The sequence below is a fragment of the Ammodytes marinus genome, assembly GCF_949987685.1.
Source record: "Ammodytes marinus genome assembly, chromosome: 13".
Lineage (NCBI taxonomy): Eukaryota > Metazoa > Chordata > Actinopteri > Uranoscopiformes > Ammodytidae > Ammodytes > Ammodytes marinus.
This window is the reverse complement of record NC_137217.1, coordinates 3,737,090-3,753,713: the sequence shown is the minus strand read 5'-3', so window position 1 is coordinate 3,753,713 and position 16,624 is coordinate 3,737,090. Positions and strand designations below refer to the sequence as shown.

Sequence of the window (16,624 nt, the reverse complement as noted above, 5' to 3'; positions counted from 1 at the left end):
CTAAACAAGGGGATGCTTTGGGTTGATTGTGTAGCACAACAACATTGGGGACTGAAGGGATGAGGATTGATTTGCAATAAAGGAGCAAGTTGGTTGTCATAACTGGTCCGTTTTTTTGTCAGTGGGTTGTGGTGAATGGATTCAGAAATCTGATTGTAACAAAGACAAAGCTACTGGCGGCCTACGCTTATCCTGCGTTCCGATTCGCACATTCTTCTTTTTTCTATTCTACTTACTACATCCGACGATAAAAATAATCTAGTTAGGATGCAGTAGGCAGGCATACTATTGGGACATACTTTTACTTATTTATTTCATCATAACATCGCGCCTTGATCTTGTCTCTTGCTTTTATATCTGTCGCATCCCCGTTTGTTTTCACATGGAGGCTCCGTTGATGTGACGTCACTTCACATGCACACTGGATTATGGGTCAGAATCGGCCAAATATGATGCTGTTTTCAACACTAACAATCTTGGCCGGATGTAGTAGACATACGGGTACTTCTAACCATCCTAAATCTGGCCACAAGAATCGGGACATCCTAAAACTTTTTTCTACCATACTAAATAGTAGAAAGTATGCGATTCTGAACGCAGGGTTAATGCTGTATCCGAGGGGAGAAGTGTCAACCCTGTCTGTCAACTTTAATAAACTTGGCATCTTGCCAGGTAATGCCAATTTGACTCTCTGGCTCAAAACAGGCCTTGTTTTTCTATAAAGGATTCTAATTTGACAGGACGTTTAGAAATTTAAAGCGCAACATAACTCGATAATCCCCACAAGCAGACAGGAACGGTTTCTGTCGCCATTTCTTGAGCCGGGGAGTAAGGCAAAAAGCTTCAAATGTTGAACTGTTTCCTTTTAATGTGATGGTGACTAGAAAGATCTAGTCACTGACTGAATGACCAGCTGTGTGATGTAGTATCAACCTGATTGCATAAAGGCCCAGAAATAGCTTTACATGACTTAAATCTGACCTGGTGATCTGAGGTCAGACCTAGAGCGGTGTTTTGAGTTGCTTCTCTTTACTGGTTGTAAAGCTGATTGGAACTAAACATTTTTGGGATTGTGGGTGAAAATCAAACAGACCCTTTATCGATCGGATGGAACCATAGAGACTACACGCACGCACGCACGCACCACACACCACACCACACCACACCACACACACACACACACACACACACACACACACACACACACACACACACACACACACACACACACACACACACACACACACACACACACACACACACACACACACACACACACACACACACACACACACACACACACACACACACACACACACACACACACAGAGTGCTGGTTTTTGGTGACTTTAGTTTTATTGCTACTTGCTATTAACTCTATTGGTTTGAAAGATAGGTTTTCTTTCTCTCTTATAGTTATTATTAACTCTTTTTCATTTATAATTTTTTAAACTGCAAAAAGAGAAGAAGACATGTTAAGAAACGCTACAGGATTTGCTCATTGTACTGCAGATTATCTGAACTCTTCAAGCTTTTAAACACATACAGGTCTTACTGCATGATAATCCCCTTGATCCCCCCCCCATTTGATTCACATCATATGTAATATGAATACATTGCCATTTGATATTCTAAATACATAGACAAATTATTATTTTTTCGTTCCCAAAGAATACTGAAAATAACGAGTCCCTCTTATACCTGCATCATGTAGTGGAAGAGCTCATTGACAACCCTGGAAATCTGGACAGAAATAGAAACAGTTTTTACTAACAGACTGTCTGGCTGCTAGTTTTTTCGTGATAAGCAAAAGTTTGGGCAAAGCAAGATTTGGTCCTATATGTTAACTGCTGCAAAATGTCCATTGCCGTTTGGATAACAACACTGGCATCACACCCTGGAGACGAGTTTGAGCAGGCACAGCTGGATCTGCGATTGGAAGATGCGCTTGCATACATTACCATAACAATGAAGCCAGAGAGGTTTTAAGGAGAAACTAAAAGAGCACTGAAGATTTTCCAAAGATCATTAAATGATGGCACCATTTTTCTATTTAGAACATGGATGCTTCTTTACCTCCAAGGTGAATACTGGGTGTAGGCATAACATTTGCATAAATTAGCATGTTTAAGGAGTGTGGGGACACTGGCTTTGTGTTACAGGCAGACAAAGTCGATAAATCAAAATGAGGAGGCCAGGCCTGCTAAAGTTGATTGTTGTGCCTCTGTGGTCACCACAGAGACACAGGAATGAGTGTGCACAAGCCTTGCAAAAAATAGGATGGAGCTCAGTGGTCCATGATTTCAAAAATGAATATTTATAAGTAGGAGCTCCGTTGACTTGGCCTAGGGGGAAATAATTTAGTAGACAGGAGGAGCCTGAAGTCACCACTATGTTCATAGAAGGGTTGAAGAAGCATTGCAGTCATTATGAAGACCATGTGCTTCAGTAACATCCAAACTGTACCTTAACTTGTTTAGTCATAGGCAATGTGCTGTTTGTGGCGGCAGTGTATGTGGAGTTAGAGAGTACGCTTCATTTAGCATTTTTTCATTCATTCATTCATTCATTCATTCATTTATTTGTTCACGGCTCTCAGCCATAGCACATGGCATGGAGCACAGCACAGCAATCAAATCATAACAACATTTCTTTTTAGAAAGGAACCTGTTTTAGCAATAACTTTTGGCTTATTTGACCTCAAAAGCAAAATCAGTTTGAACATAGAAGGAACATTAACATAATATTTTGGCAGGTATTTTTTTCTATACATTACATTTAAATTCTTACACTCAAAAAGTTCAAACGGGTGAGCTGGACCTTTGTTCACACTGGGTTGATTTCTGTTTGCAGCTGGTACACAAAGCTCCAAATACTTCAAGGAATAAAACGTATTGTGGCATCAATCACACATAAACAGATCAAAGAAAACCAGGGCTCAAGACTAACCTTATGCATGGCATCTCACCTACTTATAGTCTAGTTAAGTTTCCAAATACCACTCCAGTCATGAGTCTCCTATTGGGAGCATGGCGCATACAACATCACTTTCCTCTTTTTTAATATATCAGCCACACAATCCCAGTGAGTCATTTCTGTCCTGCTCACAACTAATTTAAATACATTTTTCTGCACAATGGGGAATTGCTATTTATTACATGACAAAGGACCCCAATTTGGAATCATTTTAATTGTAAATGCATGTAAACATCCCGAATCCTGCCATTGTGACTTAGCTACTGGCTCCATGTGTAACTGATATATTTCAAAGTGGTATGGCCACACAGAGTTGATTTATATTTATAAAGGCCTTAGACATTATACACTTCTATCAGACCGTCATAAGACCGAGTCTCACCCCACTGTTCTAGAGCAGAAAGGCTGACCTGAATGAAGATATTTCCATTGTACCATAACAGTTAAGGATAATAAAGACTTCTTGTTTAACAATATTGTGATTTAAGTAGTTTCATGAGTTTTTTTTTCTTAAGAGTAATTATGTGCTTAAAGAAAAAATGCCATTGGATCGTGGGAGTTATTTTTCCCTTAACAAATGAATAGTTTGTTTGCATCATTGTTCAGTAGGGCTAGTGAGCGGAGTGGATAATGAAAAAAATACTAATTCCTGTGAAAGTTGAACAAGTGCAATTGCTTTGGTATCATATTGCCAAGAACACATCGCACCAATACATAGAGTGTATACAACTTGTTCTCCTTCCTGGTGATCCACATTTCAGAAGGGTCAACTATAACAACGACACATTTACATGAAGCACAGTTGCAATGTCTTGAAAAAGTGGTGACACACTTGATGGGTGCAAATCTGTCCTGGATATGAATATAAAAGTAAGGAATAACAATATACTGTTGTTATTACTATCCCTGCGTTCCAAATCAAATACTTTTTCTTTTTACTACACTACACTACATACTAAAGTATAGAAGAGTTTTAGGGCCACAGGAGAGGAAAACAAATCAGATAAGGAAGATTTGTTTTTATTATGTCGAGAAATGACAAGAATAAAGACGAATACTCCAAAATGCTATTGGAGTTAGTGGGGCATTCATGTATTTTCAGCATACTACAATTGACTTGCATGTATTGGGGGACATCCTAAATCTTTTTCCGTCATACTAAATAATATGGAAGTAAGGGGATTGGAACGCAGGGTATATGTCTATTTGCAACACAACACAGCCATGTTGTACATCAGTGTGCCCAGCTGAGAGCACAGCTGCCCTTTAAACTCATTCCACCTTAAGTGGACTCTGATGAAGTGGGCTCTTTGATGCATTATTTACCTGTTCCTTCCTTACCCAGCTACAGGGGCCAAGCTGTGAACAGCACCAGGCATATCCTCGCCTGACTCGCACACTCTTTCATTATTTCTTTCTCTGAGTGTTGGAGCGCATCGAAAGAGGGAAGAGGGAAAGTGATGACATACTTCTAATGAATCTTTGAATAAGTAATACTGCTGTCTAAGCTTAAGGCATCCTTAACCAGCATTACTGGGAGAGATAAGAAGTGGAACGCAGAGAAAGCAAGAGAGTGGCTGAAATGATAGGAATAAACTAGGTAGAGGTATAAAAACACACCTGGAACCACAGTGACCTCTATAGTATGAGATTCCACTGCAACTTATTTACTACATTGGCCTCTGAAATTCACTTTTACCTGGCTTTATTATAAGTAGCGTTTGTCTTTAGTGTATACATATGTATATATTGGTTTTTTTAGACCATGGGTCTATTCCATTTCTGTATGTGAAAGCATATCAGAGCCATCCTCTCTGGACAATAACTCTGCATACTGGATGGGTCCTCATCAGCAGTACTTTACATATTATTTATTTGTTTGTTCTTTTCATATTATTTGATAAAGATGCGTTTGAATCATGCAGTTCAGATAGAAAGGCCCTTCTTATGGTATTTCCTGAATTATCCATCTATGATCTATCGGCAATGAGCATTATTTCTCGGACTTGTGTTGGAAGGAGATGATTCACCTGTAGTATGTGTCTGTGTGTGTCCTTCACGGCGGCCATGTCTCTACTTATCAGAGGCAGTGTGTGAGAGATTGAGGGACATCACCCACACTCTGTTGCCATAGTGAAGGCAGACCAAGGGCAGCTTGATTGACAGCTGATCCGACCACACACTTTTTCTCCTCCCACACGCTTCTCGATGCAACGCTTTCTGTGTCGTTACACACTGACACATGTCACTGATCACACATTTCATGTCAGCAGCACCCTGCCTAGGACATTTCTTCACTGTGTTTTGGTCAAACTAAATACGCTTGCCAATGTGGCACAGTTGAAAGTAGTCCAAATCTGGTTGTCAAGGGCAACTGGTCAACCAATACTGTTGTGGAGCTGTGTCACTGACTCACTGACAATTACCATGACACTGGTTACTCCTCTCCATTTTTGTTTCGTTCCAAAAATATTGACAATGCCCCTTTTATATTTTTATGTTATTATAAAATCATTAAGAAAAATGCAATGAGCCTTAATGTAAAACCTGGTACATTTTGTCTTTTCTAGTGGTGCCGGTGTACTGAAGAAGTGTATCACAGGTCATGGTTAAGCTATGTTTGAGTCATATATATATATTAGGGCTGTCAAATTAACGCGTTAATTTAGATTAATTAATCACAGAAAAATTAACGCGATTAAAAAAAATTAACGCAGATGAATCGCACTTCTATAATGCCCTTTGACCCGGTGCAAAAGTGGTGCGCAGCTGCACCTGTAGCTTGCAGACACGGCCTGCACGGGTAAAAGGGAGAAAAGTAAAGAGAGAAGCAGGGGAAAGGGGCCGAGGGCTCTATGGACGGTTTATGGGATGCTTCGGGCAAATAAGCATAAAGGTAGGAAGACATCTTACTTTATTCTCCGCAGTGTCTGTGCATTATTGATTTAGTGGGTGCAACAATGTAGGTTCAAAACAGTATCTCTCAATCTTCCTCCGTGTGTCTCAATTTTGTTTGCTAGCTGTCTCGTCTCCCGCATAAACGGACACCCGCCCTGTGTGTGTGTGTGTGTGTGTGTGTGTGTGTGTGTGTGTGTGTGTGTGTGTGTGTGTGTCAATATTTTTGCCTATGAGTACGACGATGGTGAATTAATCGGCATAGGCTATGCGCATAGTGGCAGTGCAGCGCTGTCTGTTGTGGGAGATGGAAAGTCGTCATTTAGTCATGCTTGTTTTTTTGAGAAAATTTTGCGCTAGTTCCTAATTTTATTTCATGTAGAAACCTGGCTGAGGGGAGGAGACAGAAGTTACGAGAGACGGAGAGAGAGAGAGAGAGAGAGAGAGAGAGAGAAACAAACTGTAGTAGGCTATACAGCTGTTTATGAACAGGCATAAAAGTGTCATACAAGTATGCGATTAATTTAGATTCATTAATCACAGAGCCTGTAATTAATTAGATACATTTTTTTAATGGCTTGACAGCCCTAATATATATATAAATAAATATAGTTGCAAGAACAAGATTTCCTGTCATATCACAAGGTGTACCGTCTCTGTGCCACATATGATTAACTGTGATGTGCTATTGCGCTGTCCCACATTGAGTATGAAATGGTTACCATTTGCAATGATGTTCCAACCTGTCTGTCTGTATGTGTCCTCAGATTGGTCAGCTGGTGTTCCAGGGCATGAAGCGTCTGAACAGGATCCAGTCCATAGTGTTTGAGACGGCCTACAACACCAACGAGAACCTGCTGATCTGTGCTCCCACTGGGGCCGGAAAGACCAACATCGCCATGCTCGCTGTGCTGCACGAGATCCGCCAGCATGTGCAACCAGGGGGGGTCATCAAGAAGGACGACTTCAAGGTACACACAGGCACGCCCATGCACTCACTCACGCACACATGCACTCACTCACGCACGCACTCACTCACTCACTCACTCACTCACTCACTCACTCACTCACTCACTCACTCACTCACTCACTCACTCACTCACTCACTCACTCACTCACTCACTCACTCACTCACTCACTCACTCACTCACTCACTCACTCACTCACACACACCCTTACCTTACCCCAACCATATCGCTAACCCTAACCTAAACCTAATTATAACGCAAACCTTATAACCTAGTCTTGACCCTTAAACAGGTCTTTGAAGAAGTGAGGACCAGGCAACATGTCATCACATGGATGGTTAAAAGCTGGTCCTCACAAAGATGCCACAAGTACACACACACACACACAGACACATCCCTTGAAGCTAAAGATCTAGATTCTACATATATGGGGTCGCTTATGCCACTGGTTCTTTTAGAAACTGGACTTACACTGTAAGGCCAAAAATCATGTTTAAATTGAAAATAATGTCTATGTTATGTTGAGGAATGTCTGTCTGCAACAATAAGTGCTCAATGTGTGTAGTGAGAGTCTGTCAATATGCTTAGTAGAGATAAAGCATGCTCCTTGCTGAGAGCCCCACACACCCCATGCAGAGATTAAGATCTGCTCCTTGGAGCTCTGGATGCTTAGATTTCAGACAGTGTTTAGGTGGGGAGCTTTCTGATAGTTGTATGTCAAGGGACAGCTGGATTTACTTTTAGTTTCCTCCAAATGGCTTGGTTTGTGCAGGCTGTTTTATTGTTTAACCACAAACCTCACCTGTACCAGTATTTATCTAAATATTTCGTACAGCATTCAAGCATTGGCTTAACATGCTAAATAACACTAATAACTTAAATAAAATAAATGAATAACAATGCACCTGTATTTGCTAGGTTACTATGTTTGACAGCTGTGTAGCTTTTGTAGCTATTGTAGATAAATGCCCCAAAAGTCAACGATGATTGGCTTATTCTAAACATATTGACTCATGTCTTCATAAACCCACAAAAAGTGTCAAATCCTAACACACACACACACACACACACACACACACACACACACACACACACACACACACACACACACACACACACACACACACACACACACACACACACACACACACACACACACACATTAATAATTCAGACATTCAAAAAGCTTTGTTCTCTTTCATGAAGGCACACACGCATGCACGCACAGGCACAGGCACACACTTTGATGCACAGTACCAGCCAGTGACGATGAGACACTTTCCATACATCACCATTAAACTTTACCCATGCAAGTGGCTGGCATCATATTTCTCTATAGATTGTGATTTGTGCTGGTTGCCAGGGAACAAATGATCCTGCCTGTGTTTTCTCATTTATCACTACACACAGTGTCCTTCCAGTCTAACTCTACCCTGCCACCGTCTTCTACCTTCCCCGCTCTACCACTTTGTGTGCCCTACCCCTATGTACTTCTATGTCTCTCTCTCTCTCTCTCTCTCTCTCTCTCCCTCCCTCTGTCTTTCGCTCTCTCTCTATTCAAATTAAATTCAAAATCTCTCTCTCTCTCTCTCAATTCAAATTCAAAATCTCTCTATGTCTCTCTCTGTCTCTCTCTCTGTCTCTCTCTCTCTCTCTCTCTCTCAATTCAAATTCAAAATTTGTCTCTGTCTCTCTCTCTCTCTCTCTCTCAATTCAAATTCAAAATCTCTCTCTGTCTCTCTAGATAGTGTATGTGGCTCCCATGAAGGCTCTGGCAGCTGAGATGACTAAATACTTCAGTAAGCGTCTGGAGCCACTGGGCATCAGCGTAAAAGAACTGACTGGAGACATGCAGCTCTCCAAAGGGGAGATCCTACGAACACAGGTACGCACACACACACACACACACACACACACACACACACCTCAAGTTCTATGCAATGTCAATAAATAAAAGATCTAACTAAGGGCTGGACGAAAAAAAAAAAGTTCCTCCTCCCAATACCCTCTGCTACACATGTACAGTATTCTCTAGCACCCCCAAGTGGATCGCATTGGGACATTTATCCCCATCCAATCATTTGCCCTGTGTTCCAATACCCATACTTCCCTACTATTTAGTATGCCAGAAAAAGATTTAGGATGACCCAATACATGCACGTCAATTGTAGTATGCTAAAAATACATAAATGCCCCACTGACTCCAATAGTATTTTGGAGTATTCGTCTTTATTCTTGACATTTCTCAACATAATGAAAAACAAATCTTCCTTATCTGATTTTTTTTTTCTCTCCTGTGGCCCTAAAACTCTTCTGTACTTTAGTATGTAGTGTAGTAAAAAGAAGAAGTATGAGATTTGGAACACAGGGTTACTCTCCAAAATGCATCAGTCACAATTCTGCCAATTACTAGGTTGTAAAACTTCTAGATGTCTGATTCAATTGTTACCAAGGGCCTACCAGTAGAGACGGGCTATGAATGTAGAGTTGCTTTCAAATAAGGAGACAATGTTAAAAGGGCCCACACACTATACTAATGAGCTTGCCCATTAAAAAAAGACCAACTAGATGTGTTTTAATTTTACTTTAACTTTAATTTCAAGTCAACTAAGAATAACCCAATTATTCCCAATTTAATAATTTGCTTCACCAAAAAGGAGTGCATTGGTTATCCACAACCTCTTGTTTGAATTTGAATAATCTAATCAAAGACCTTTTCCTTGACAAGATTTAATTTAGAAGAATGTCCACAACTAAAAATCTCACTTTGTAATACTACTTATTTTATAATATGCACCGGTTTACAGTTATTCCGCTGTTGCCCTATCCACGGTGAATGTGGATAAATAGATAAAATAATGCATAAAACATATTTAGGTCCCTTTTTGAAAACAAACGTACGCTTAGCTTCAATGATAAGGGGAGAGGAGGCAGTTCTGACTGATCTCATTGTAACGTTGCATTGCAATCGCAGTGTTTCCCACAGAATTTTTTGAAAGTGTGGGGGGGACGGACCCCGACCCCCCCTAGGAGGGTCCGGGGGGTATGCTCCCCCGGAAGAAAATGTTGTACCTTTTAAATGTTAAATGCATCAATCTGGTGTACTTTGAGGAACACTATTCCTATATAAATGGTGATTAAGATGGAGTTTAACACACTTATCAATGGTTAATGAATAAATAATTTTCTATGATACACATTTGAGCCATCAAAAAAATTAAGCAAAGGTGGTGGTTACCTGTGGTTCAAAAGAGTGAACACAAGCGCCCTTTTGGTTTATTAGATTGTTGAATTACTAGTACTCAAATAACTGTGACTACAATCACAAAGGATAGCTCACAATATTCTTTCCAGCAGAGGGTGCTCTGCTGGAAAGGCAGCAGGCGCGCAAATTACCCACTCCCGACTCGGGGAGGTAGTGACGAAAAATAACAATACAGGACTCTTTCGAGGCCCTGTAATTGGAATGAGTACACTTTAAATCCTTTAACGAGGATCCATTGGAGGGCAAGTCTGGTGCCAGCAGCCGCGGTAATTCCAGCTCCAATAGCGTATCTTAAAGTTGCTGCAGTTAAAAAGCTCGTAGTTGGATCTCGGGATCGAGCTGACGGTCCGCCGCGAGGCGAGCTACCGTCTGTCCCAGCCCCTGCCTCTCGGCGCCCCCTCGATGCTCTTAACTGAGTGTCCCGCGGGGTCCGAAGCGTTTACTTTGAAAAAATGAGAGTGTTCAAAGGCAATACAGTCAAAGCGCGTGTTGACACCGCAGGGGGAGGGGCTGATTGACTCGGGGAGATTGAAGCCTCGATCCCTCAAGCGGCGCTTTGATAATACAGTACGTCCATGATTGAAGGAAATATTGTTTCTTGAGATCACAGCGCGAATCACACGTTAAAGATTTTTATGCGCAAATGCTATTGTTTCCAAGTGAAACTCGCGCATTGCAAATGAAATGTATACATGTAGCCTATATTTTTTAAATAGTAAAATATACATATATAAAAAAAAATAAAAAATGAAAGTGTGGAGGGGCAAAATGAAAGTGTGGCGGCCCGCCACGGAATGATACATTAGTGGGAAACACTGCAATCGTGATGCTGTGTTGCCAACTCACACTGACCTGAATTGTATTTGATAATCACCTCCAGTTGCTTTCTTGTGACCTACAAACCCAACACACCTGTCACAATACAGCCAAGGCTATTACCAACAGCAAGTATCACTGACTCGAACATAAGACACAAATGACCTTGGTGGAGGAAATGCAATCAAGACCAGGTTAAAACCCGGGTAAGATGGGGGCCCACCAGAGCGCGTACTATGAAGGCCAAGTAGGTTTGATGCATGTCTTCCACCTCTCTTTTTCTCTCCCCATTTCAACACTGCACCCAAAAAATATATTTAAAAAAAAATACCTGCGTAACATTGGCATGACCTAAAGGTTGGAGTCAGCGATTCTGGAGAATGCTTGTTGTCAAAAAAAAAAGATAAAAACAAACTTTGAGAATTATTTTTACAGACATTGTTGTTTACTGCTGCTTTATATCCGGAGTATCTTCTGTGCCATTGAGCTCCTTTTGTTGTCCAAACACTATTCAAACACAGCAGTGAGCCACGCTGTTGTACTGACTGATATGTTCTTTCATCACGTGAACACACATAATGTTGTTTATTTGGACCCAATCAAACACCGTCCTGCTGCCACACGTAGTCACTAGACTCTAGACTAGGTGTGGACCATATTGTTTTTCAGGCCTGATAAGGCAAGGCATGGCAAGTTTATTTCTATAGCACAATTCAGACACGACGCCATTCAAAGTGCTTTACAGGGGCAAGATTAAAATACATAATACACATTAGAAAAGTGAATTAATAGAAATAAAACATTTAAAAGCAAATGAATAGAAATAGAACATTTAAATACAAATTACAGGTTAATAAGCCCCCCATCTCACTGGGATGCGACTCTTGGGAACAAATTGTCTCCGAACTGTCTGGAAATGTTCCCCGAGGTTCTCGATTTCCTCGCGTGAGTCGCAGGACCTCACTGTCGTGTCGCTGTAATTTAGAACATGTTCAAAAAATGTGCGCAACCCTAAATAGAGCCATCTGTGGCAACCTGCTAAAGTTTAACACAGCCATCACTGTGCTTAAATGTCATTGGTAGAAAGCCAAAATAGCCATGAGAGCGATTGCTCCCTTTGAACTACTGTACACCCATCTCTTTGGACATTATTACATGGGGCGGGTGTGAGCTACTCTAGGCTACTAGTGCAAGTCACACAACACATTATAGTGTTGGGTTACAAAATGTATTCACTTATATTGAACTGCTCCATCTTAAGTTTGACTTTGCTTTCATCTCCTTGTCAAACAGCTGGTCGGATCAGCTGATCGGCCGACAGCAGGAGTCAGTCTAAAGTCAGATCATTAGCTGTGATCACTTAAAAGTCAAAAAACAAAAGCTCTCTCTACCTCTCTCTCTCTCTCTGTCTGTCTTCCCCTCTTTTTTTCTCTCTCTCCCTGTCTTCCCCTCTTTCTCTCTCTCTGTCTTCCCCTCTCTCTCTCGCTCTCTCTCTCTCTCTCTCTCTCTCTCTCTCTCTCTCTCTGTCTCTGTCTTCCCCTCTTTCTCTCCACTGCATACTCAGTCACTCGACAGCACAGGCTGAAAATAAATAAATAAAATGGCATCGACTGAAAACAAACTATTGACGACCGCGCCATGGCATCTATGCTCCTCGGCACAACCCTAGTTGATATTAGGTCAGCCTTCTTTCAGTGTTACTGTTATGTGCAAACATTTGCACAGACAGTCTGACCTAGCTGTATCTCTCAGTAGCCCTGCCAATATTTTGTTCCAAAAATGAAATAACAATATAAAGATGGATTAATGCCGTTTTTAACATAAAAAACAATTCATGTCCATTGAACATAATATGCACAATGCAGTAGGCAAGGAAAGTAGCCAGACATCCTCATTTTTCCTCATTATGTGGAATTACAGGTAGACGTATATATTTCAGTCAAGGTTCAAAGCAGCACTTTTGCCTACACTTAGTAGTTACCATGGTTACATTATAGTAAAGACAAAAGGAATTCTTCACGTTTGATGAGATGGAAATGGTTTGTATCAGAATAGGAAAGAGGCAAGCAATTGAAACCTGTGTTTTCAATCTATACGCAAGCTCATAACGTAAAGGTTCAGTAAGCGGAATGGTCAGTTTAGCTAACTTCCTGTCAGTGACTGCAGTTAGCAGTCCCCTCCCTCGTCCCTACGTCACCACATTAATGCACTGCGATCTTCAAGCAGCGAGTTATCTAGCATCATCTCAGATCTGTTAGTGTGATAAAACATGATAAAAACCATCAAAACAGACATTGGGAAGGATTTTACCTGCTCCGCCATTGTAGGTGCATAAACATTCACCCATCTGACGTTCTACATGTGCACCGGCAGTGAGACGGGTGCCGGTGTGTAGCGTTCTCTCTTCTGATTGGATATCAGTTTTGGGATCCCCGAAAAGTTTTTTGCCAATTACATGCAGAGCGAGTGACTGAGAGATCGGCTTTTTGAAACTTGCACACTATATAAGTGATGACTGTATGAATAAAGAGCGATTTAACACTTATAGGGGAGAGTGGCCTAACAACCCAATCTTTTCACAAACCTTCAATGTTTTCCTTTGTTTTGTTTCATTGGCAAGGGAAGATAACCAAAGCTGATTACAGATCAGGGGCCGGTTTCCCGATAACGTCATCTCTTAGCGAGCTACGAAGACTCCTACGTTATGACTTACCAAAGTTGTTTACCTCTGTAGTCGTGGTTCCCGAACGGTCTCTTAGGAGAAACACTCCATACGTCGTACGTACACTGCTGAAATCAATTGCTCAGAGTTCGATTTTCCATTTCCTGCTTATTTCATGCGAAGCTGCATGACAAGTCTTTGCGAATAAAAGATTACTAGAAATCCTTCTAAGCCGAAACATTTATTTAACACCTCTTGCTTTATAATATAAGTATCTTTAAGAACAATAATCACGTTTCGTGGTGGGTCAGTAAGGAAACTGAAAGTAGATATAATATCGCCTATGGCCTATATCAATAAAAACAGACAGCCCAAACAGCGTCCAAATGAGCTAAAATCCTAAATACAATAAACAGTAACATGGCACACTTATTTTAAGGTAAGCTTTAATTGATTATTCATTAATTTTTTCACACGTTTACATGTTTTGAGGCGGAGAATCCGACGCACTCTGCTGTCAGCTGAGCCGGCTCAGCTGACAGCTCCGCAATGGTTCTAGTGTTAACCTTGGTCGAACGTATTACCATAGCCTATAGGCCTACTGATTTAAAAAAGGTAGCCTAGGCTATAGAAAAATATAGAAACAGCGGAGGAGATTAAGATTGTTTCCAGCAATTATTTTCTTCATGAATGACTTGTGGCAGTTCCATGCTTAACAGGGATGTCACTCGTGTCAGTTTTACCCATGGTGCTTACGGAAGGATATGTGGGGGTCTGTAGTAGCCAAGCCTATCTCTGGCGATGCCACAGCGATCGCAGGGACTTCACTTGTCATTAAACTTATAAATCTGACTGTATTTCATATCAAAGGGACACAGCGATGACTGTATTAAATATCAAACTGATAAAAACGATCCGACTGTAGGCTGTAGTGTATCACGTATAAAGTATTTTCATATTGACGGACATCGCATCCAATCAGTTAATGCTGATTGTCAAGTCAGTTAGATGACTATGTACTTATAGTTTGAACACTTTGTGAATCAGAGTGAATGGTATTCTGATAAAATATATAGCTTACTTTAAATGTGATATGTACGCTATAGTTATCGTTTTTAACAGTTTGTTATTTAATACAGTCATCGCTGTGTCCGTTTGATATGAAATACAGTCAGATTTATTAGTTAAATGACACAAATGAGAGCTGAAACATCCCTACGGTAGAGCTAAGAAGGCTCCGAGGGCGCTCCAGACCAACCGTACCAACGTATGACGTACGAAAGAGATTCGTAGCAAAGAACGTTTCGGGAAACAGGCGAAACGTTAAGTAGGAACTCTACGTAGGGGTTACGAATGACGTAGCGTTAAGAAGGCTCTACGAAGGCTTTGGGAAACCGGCCCCAGAGTGTTAGGTCAATATAACTATAGTTATTTGTAAAGGTTGAAAAGATAAACCGAATGAGGGATTTGATACAGATTTTGGTTGGCTCATTTGATACTGGATATGCATATTAGGGGAGAGTGGCCTAAGTTGTGCCACTTTTTACTCAAAGTGACTTTAAAGTGAGGCCTTGACAGTAAAGTCTCCAACTCAAATATGCACATATATTTCAGGGTGTTGTGCATCCCTGGCAATAAAAACTTTGGATCTGGAATAAACTGTTGAAGAAATATAGCTTTCGAAATATAGCTTCCGGTCTGGTGTAAGTTGTGCCGTTGGAGAGAATACCATGGGGTGAATTGTGCCATTGATATATATCTCATAAACTGTGATGCAAGACAAATCCACAAGACAATTACTTATTTAAGGTGTATTTAAAGTAAATAAAGTAAATATTTTACAAAGATTGAAGGACAATTTTCTTAAAGGTCACATATTATGCTAAATGCACTTTTTAAATGTGTTCTAACATATCCATGGGTCCACGGTGTGCCTAGAGACTGCCAAAATATAAAAAAAATAACAATCTCTCCTTTTCTCACTCTCCCCCTTTCTGAAACCCCCACCCCTCCCCCCCAATATAGAATTCTCGCCGACTATTACGTAACAGTCGGCACAGCCACATCCCCATATTTTCTTTATATGTCTATGCTTCCCCTCACATTAGTAACCAGAAACGTCCACCGTATGATAACCCCACCCCCCCCCCCCCCCGCCCCCCATTTCTTATTGGTCCACGGCCCCGAAAATTTTCCGAGCGACAGCCATGTTGCTTTCCCCGCTAAGCGACAGAATGCTTTTGCTCATACTCCACTAATTTATCTTAACCACAGCAGTCTATTAATGCCTCGTTTTTAATAACACAACGGATAGGAAGCTACTTGTGCTTTTTTTTAAACGCTGAAACAAAAATAATTGTTTTTATTGGTATTTTTGACTGCCTGGTGTATAGCTATTAGCTTTGGGACAAGCAACCAGCTTTTGCTCATAACACGCTGTTTATATTCCCCACAGCAGTCTGACAAAGCCTCGGTTTTAGCAAGACAAAGCATAGGAAGGTAATAGAGTCGAAGTCTAGCTTTGAAGCAAATTTTTTCACTGATTTTCGTGATATTTTTAGCCGTTAGCTTCTGAGCTAGCTTCGGGAAAAGCATTGATATTTTGCCCATAACAAGCTCTTTATATTCTCCACAGCAGTCTGAAAATGCCTCGTTTTTAGCCAGACAAAGCATAGGAAGGCAATAGAGTTTAAGTTTAACTTTGAAGCTAATTTTTTCACTGATTTTCGTAATATTTTTAGCCGTTAGCTTCCGTGCTAACATTCAGTACTGGCACTGTGGACAGGTTACTACTACAGGCTATGGACCCGTCGCTTCCAGAGAGGGGCGGGGGCAGCTCAAAGATTGTATATTTACGAGGGGAGCTGCAGCTCGGTTTAAAAAATAGGCCATCGTGAGATTAGCTGAACATCAGGGTATAGAGGCATACTACAATAAATGATCTGAACAGTTTTTTCAGCAAACAACTAAAGAAAAACCTATTAGGGACCTCTAAGACCATAGAATATTGACAGAAAAGTGTATAATATGTGAGCTTTAAAC

At 40.9% G+C, this 16,624-nt stretch overlaps 1 protein-coding gene across 1 annotated transcript in view; it reads left to right on the top strand.

Annotated features, from left to right (window-relative positions):
- Nucleotides 1-16,624, top strand: part of ascc3 (activating signal cointegrator 1 complex subunit 3) — a 202,833-nt gene that overhangs the window by 54,084 nt on the left and 132,125 nt on the right. The window contains exons 9-10 of the mRNA XM_080039406.1: nucleotides 6,639-6,842; nucleotides 8,584-8,724. Of these exons, the coding sequence (XP_079895532.1) occupies nucleotides 6,639-6,842; nucleotides 8,584-8,724 (345 nt within the window). The remainder of the gene's footprint in view (nucleotides 1-6,638; nucleotides 6,843-8,583; nucleotides 8,725-16,624) is intronic.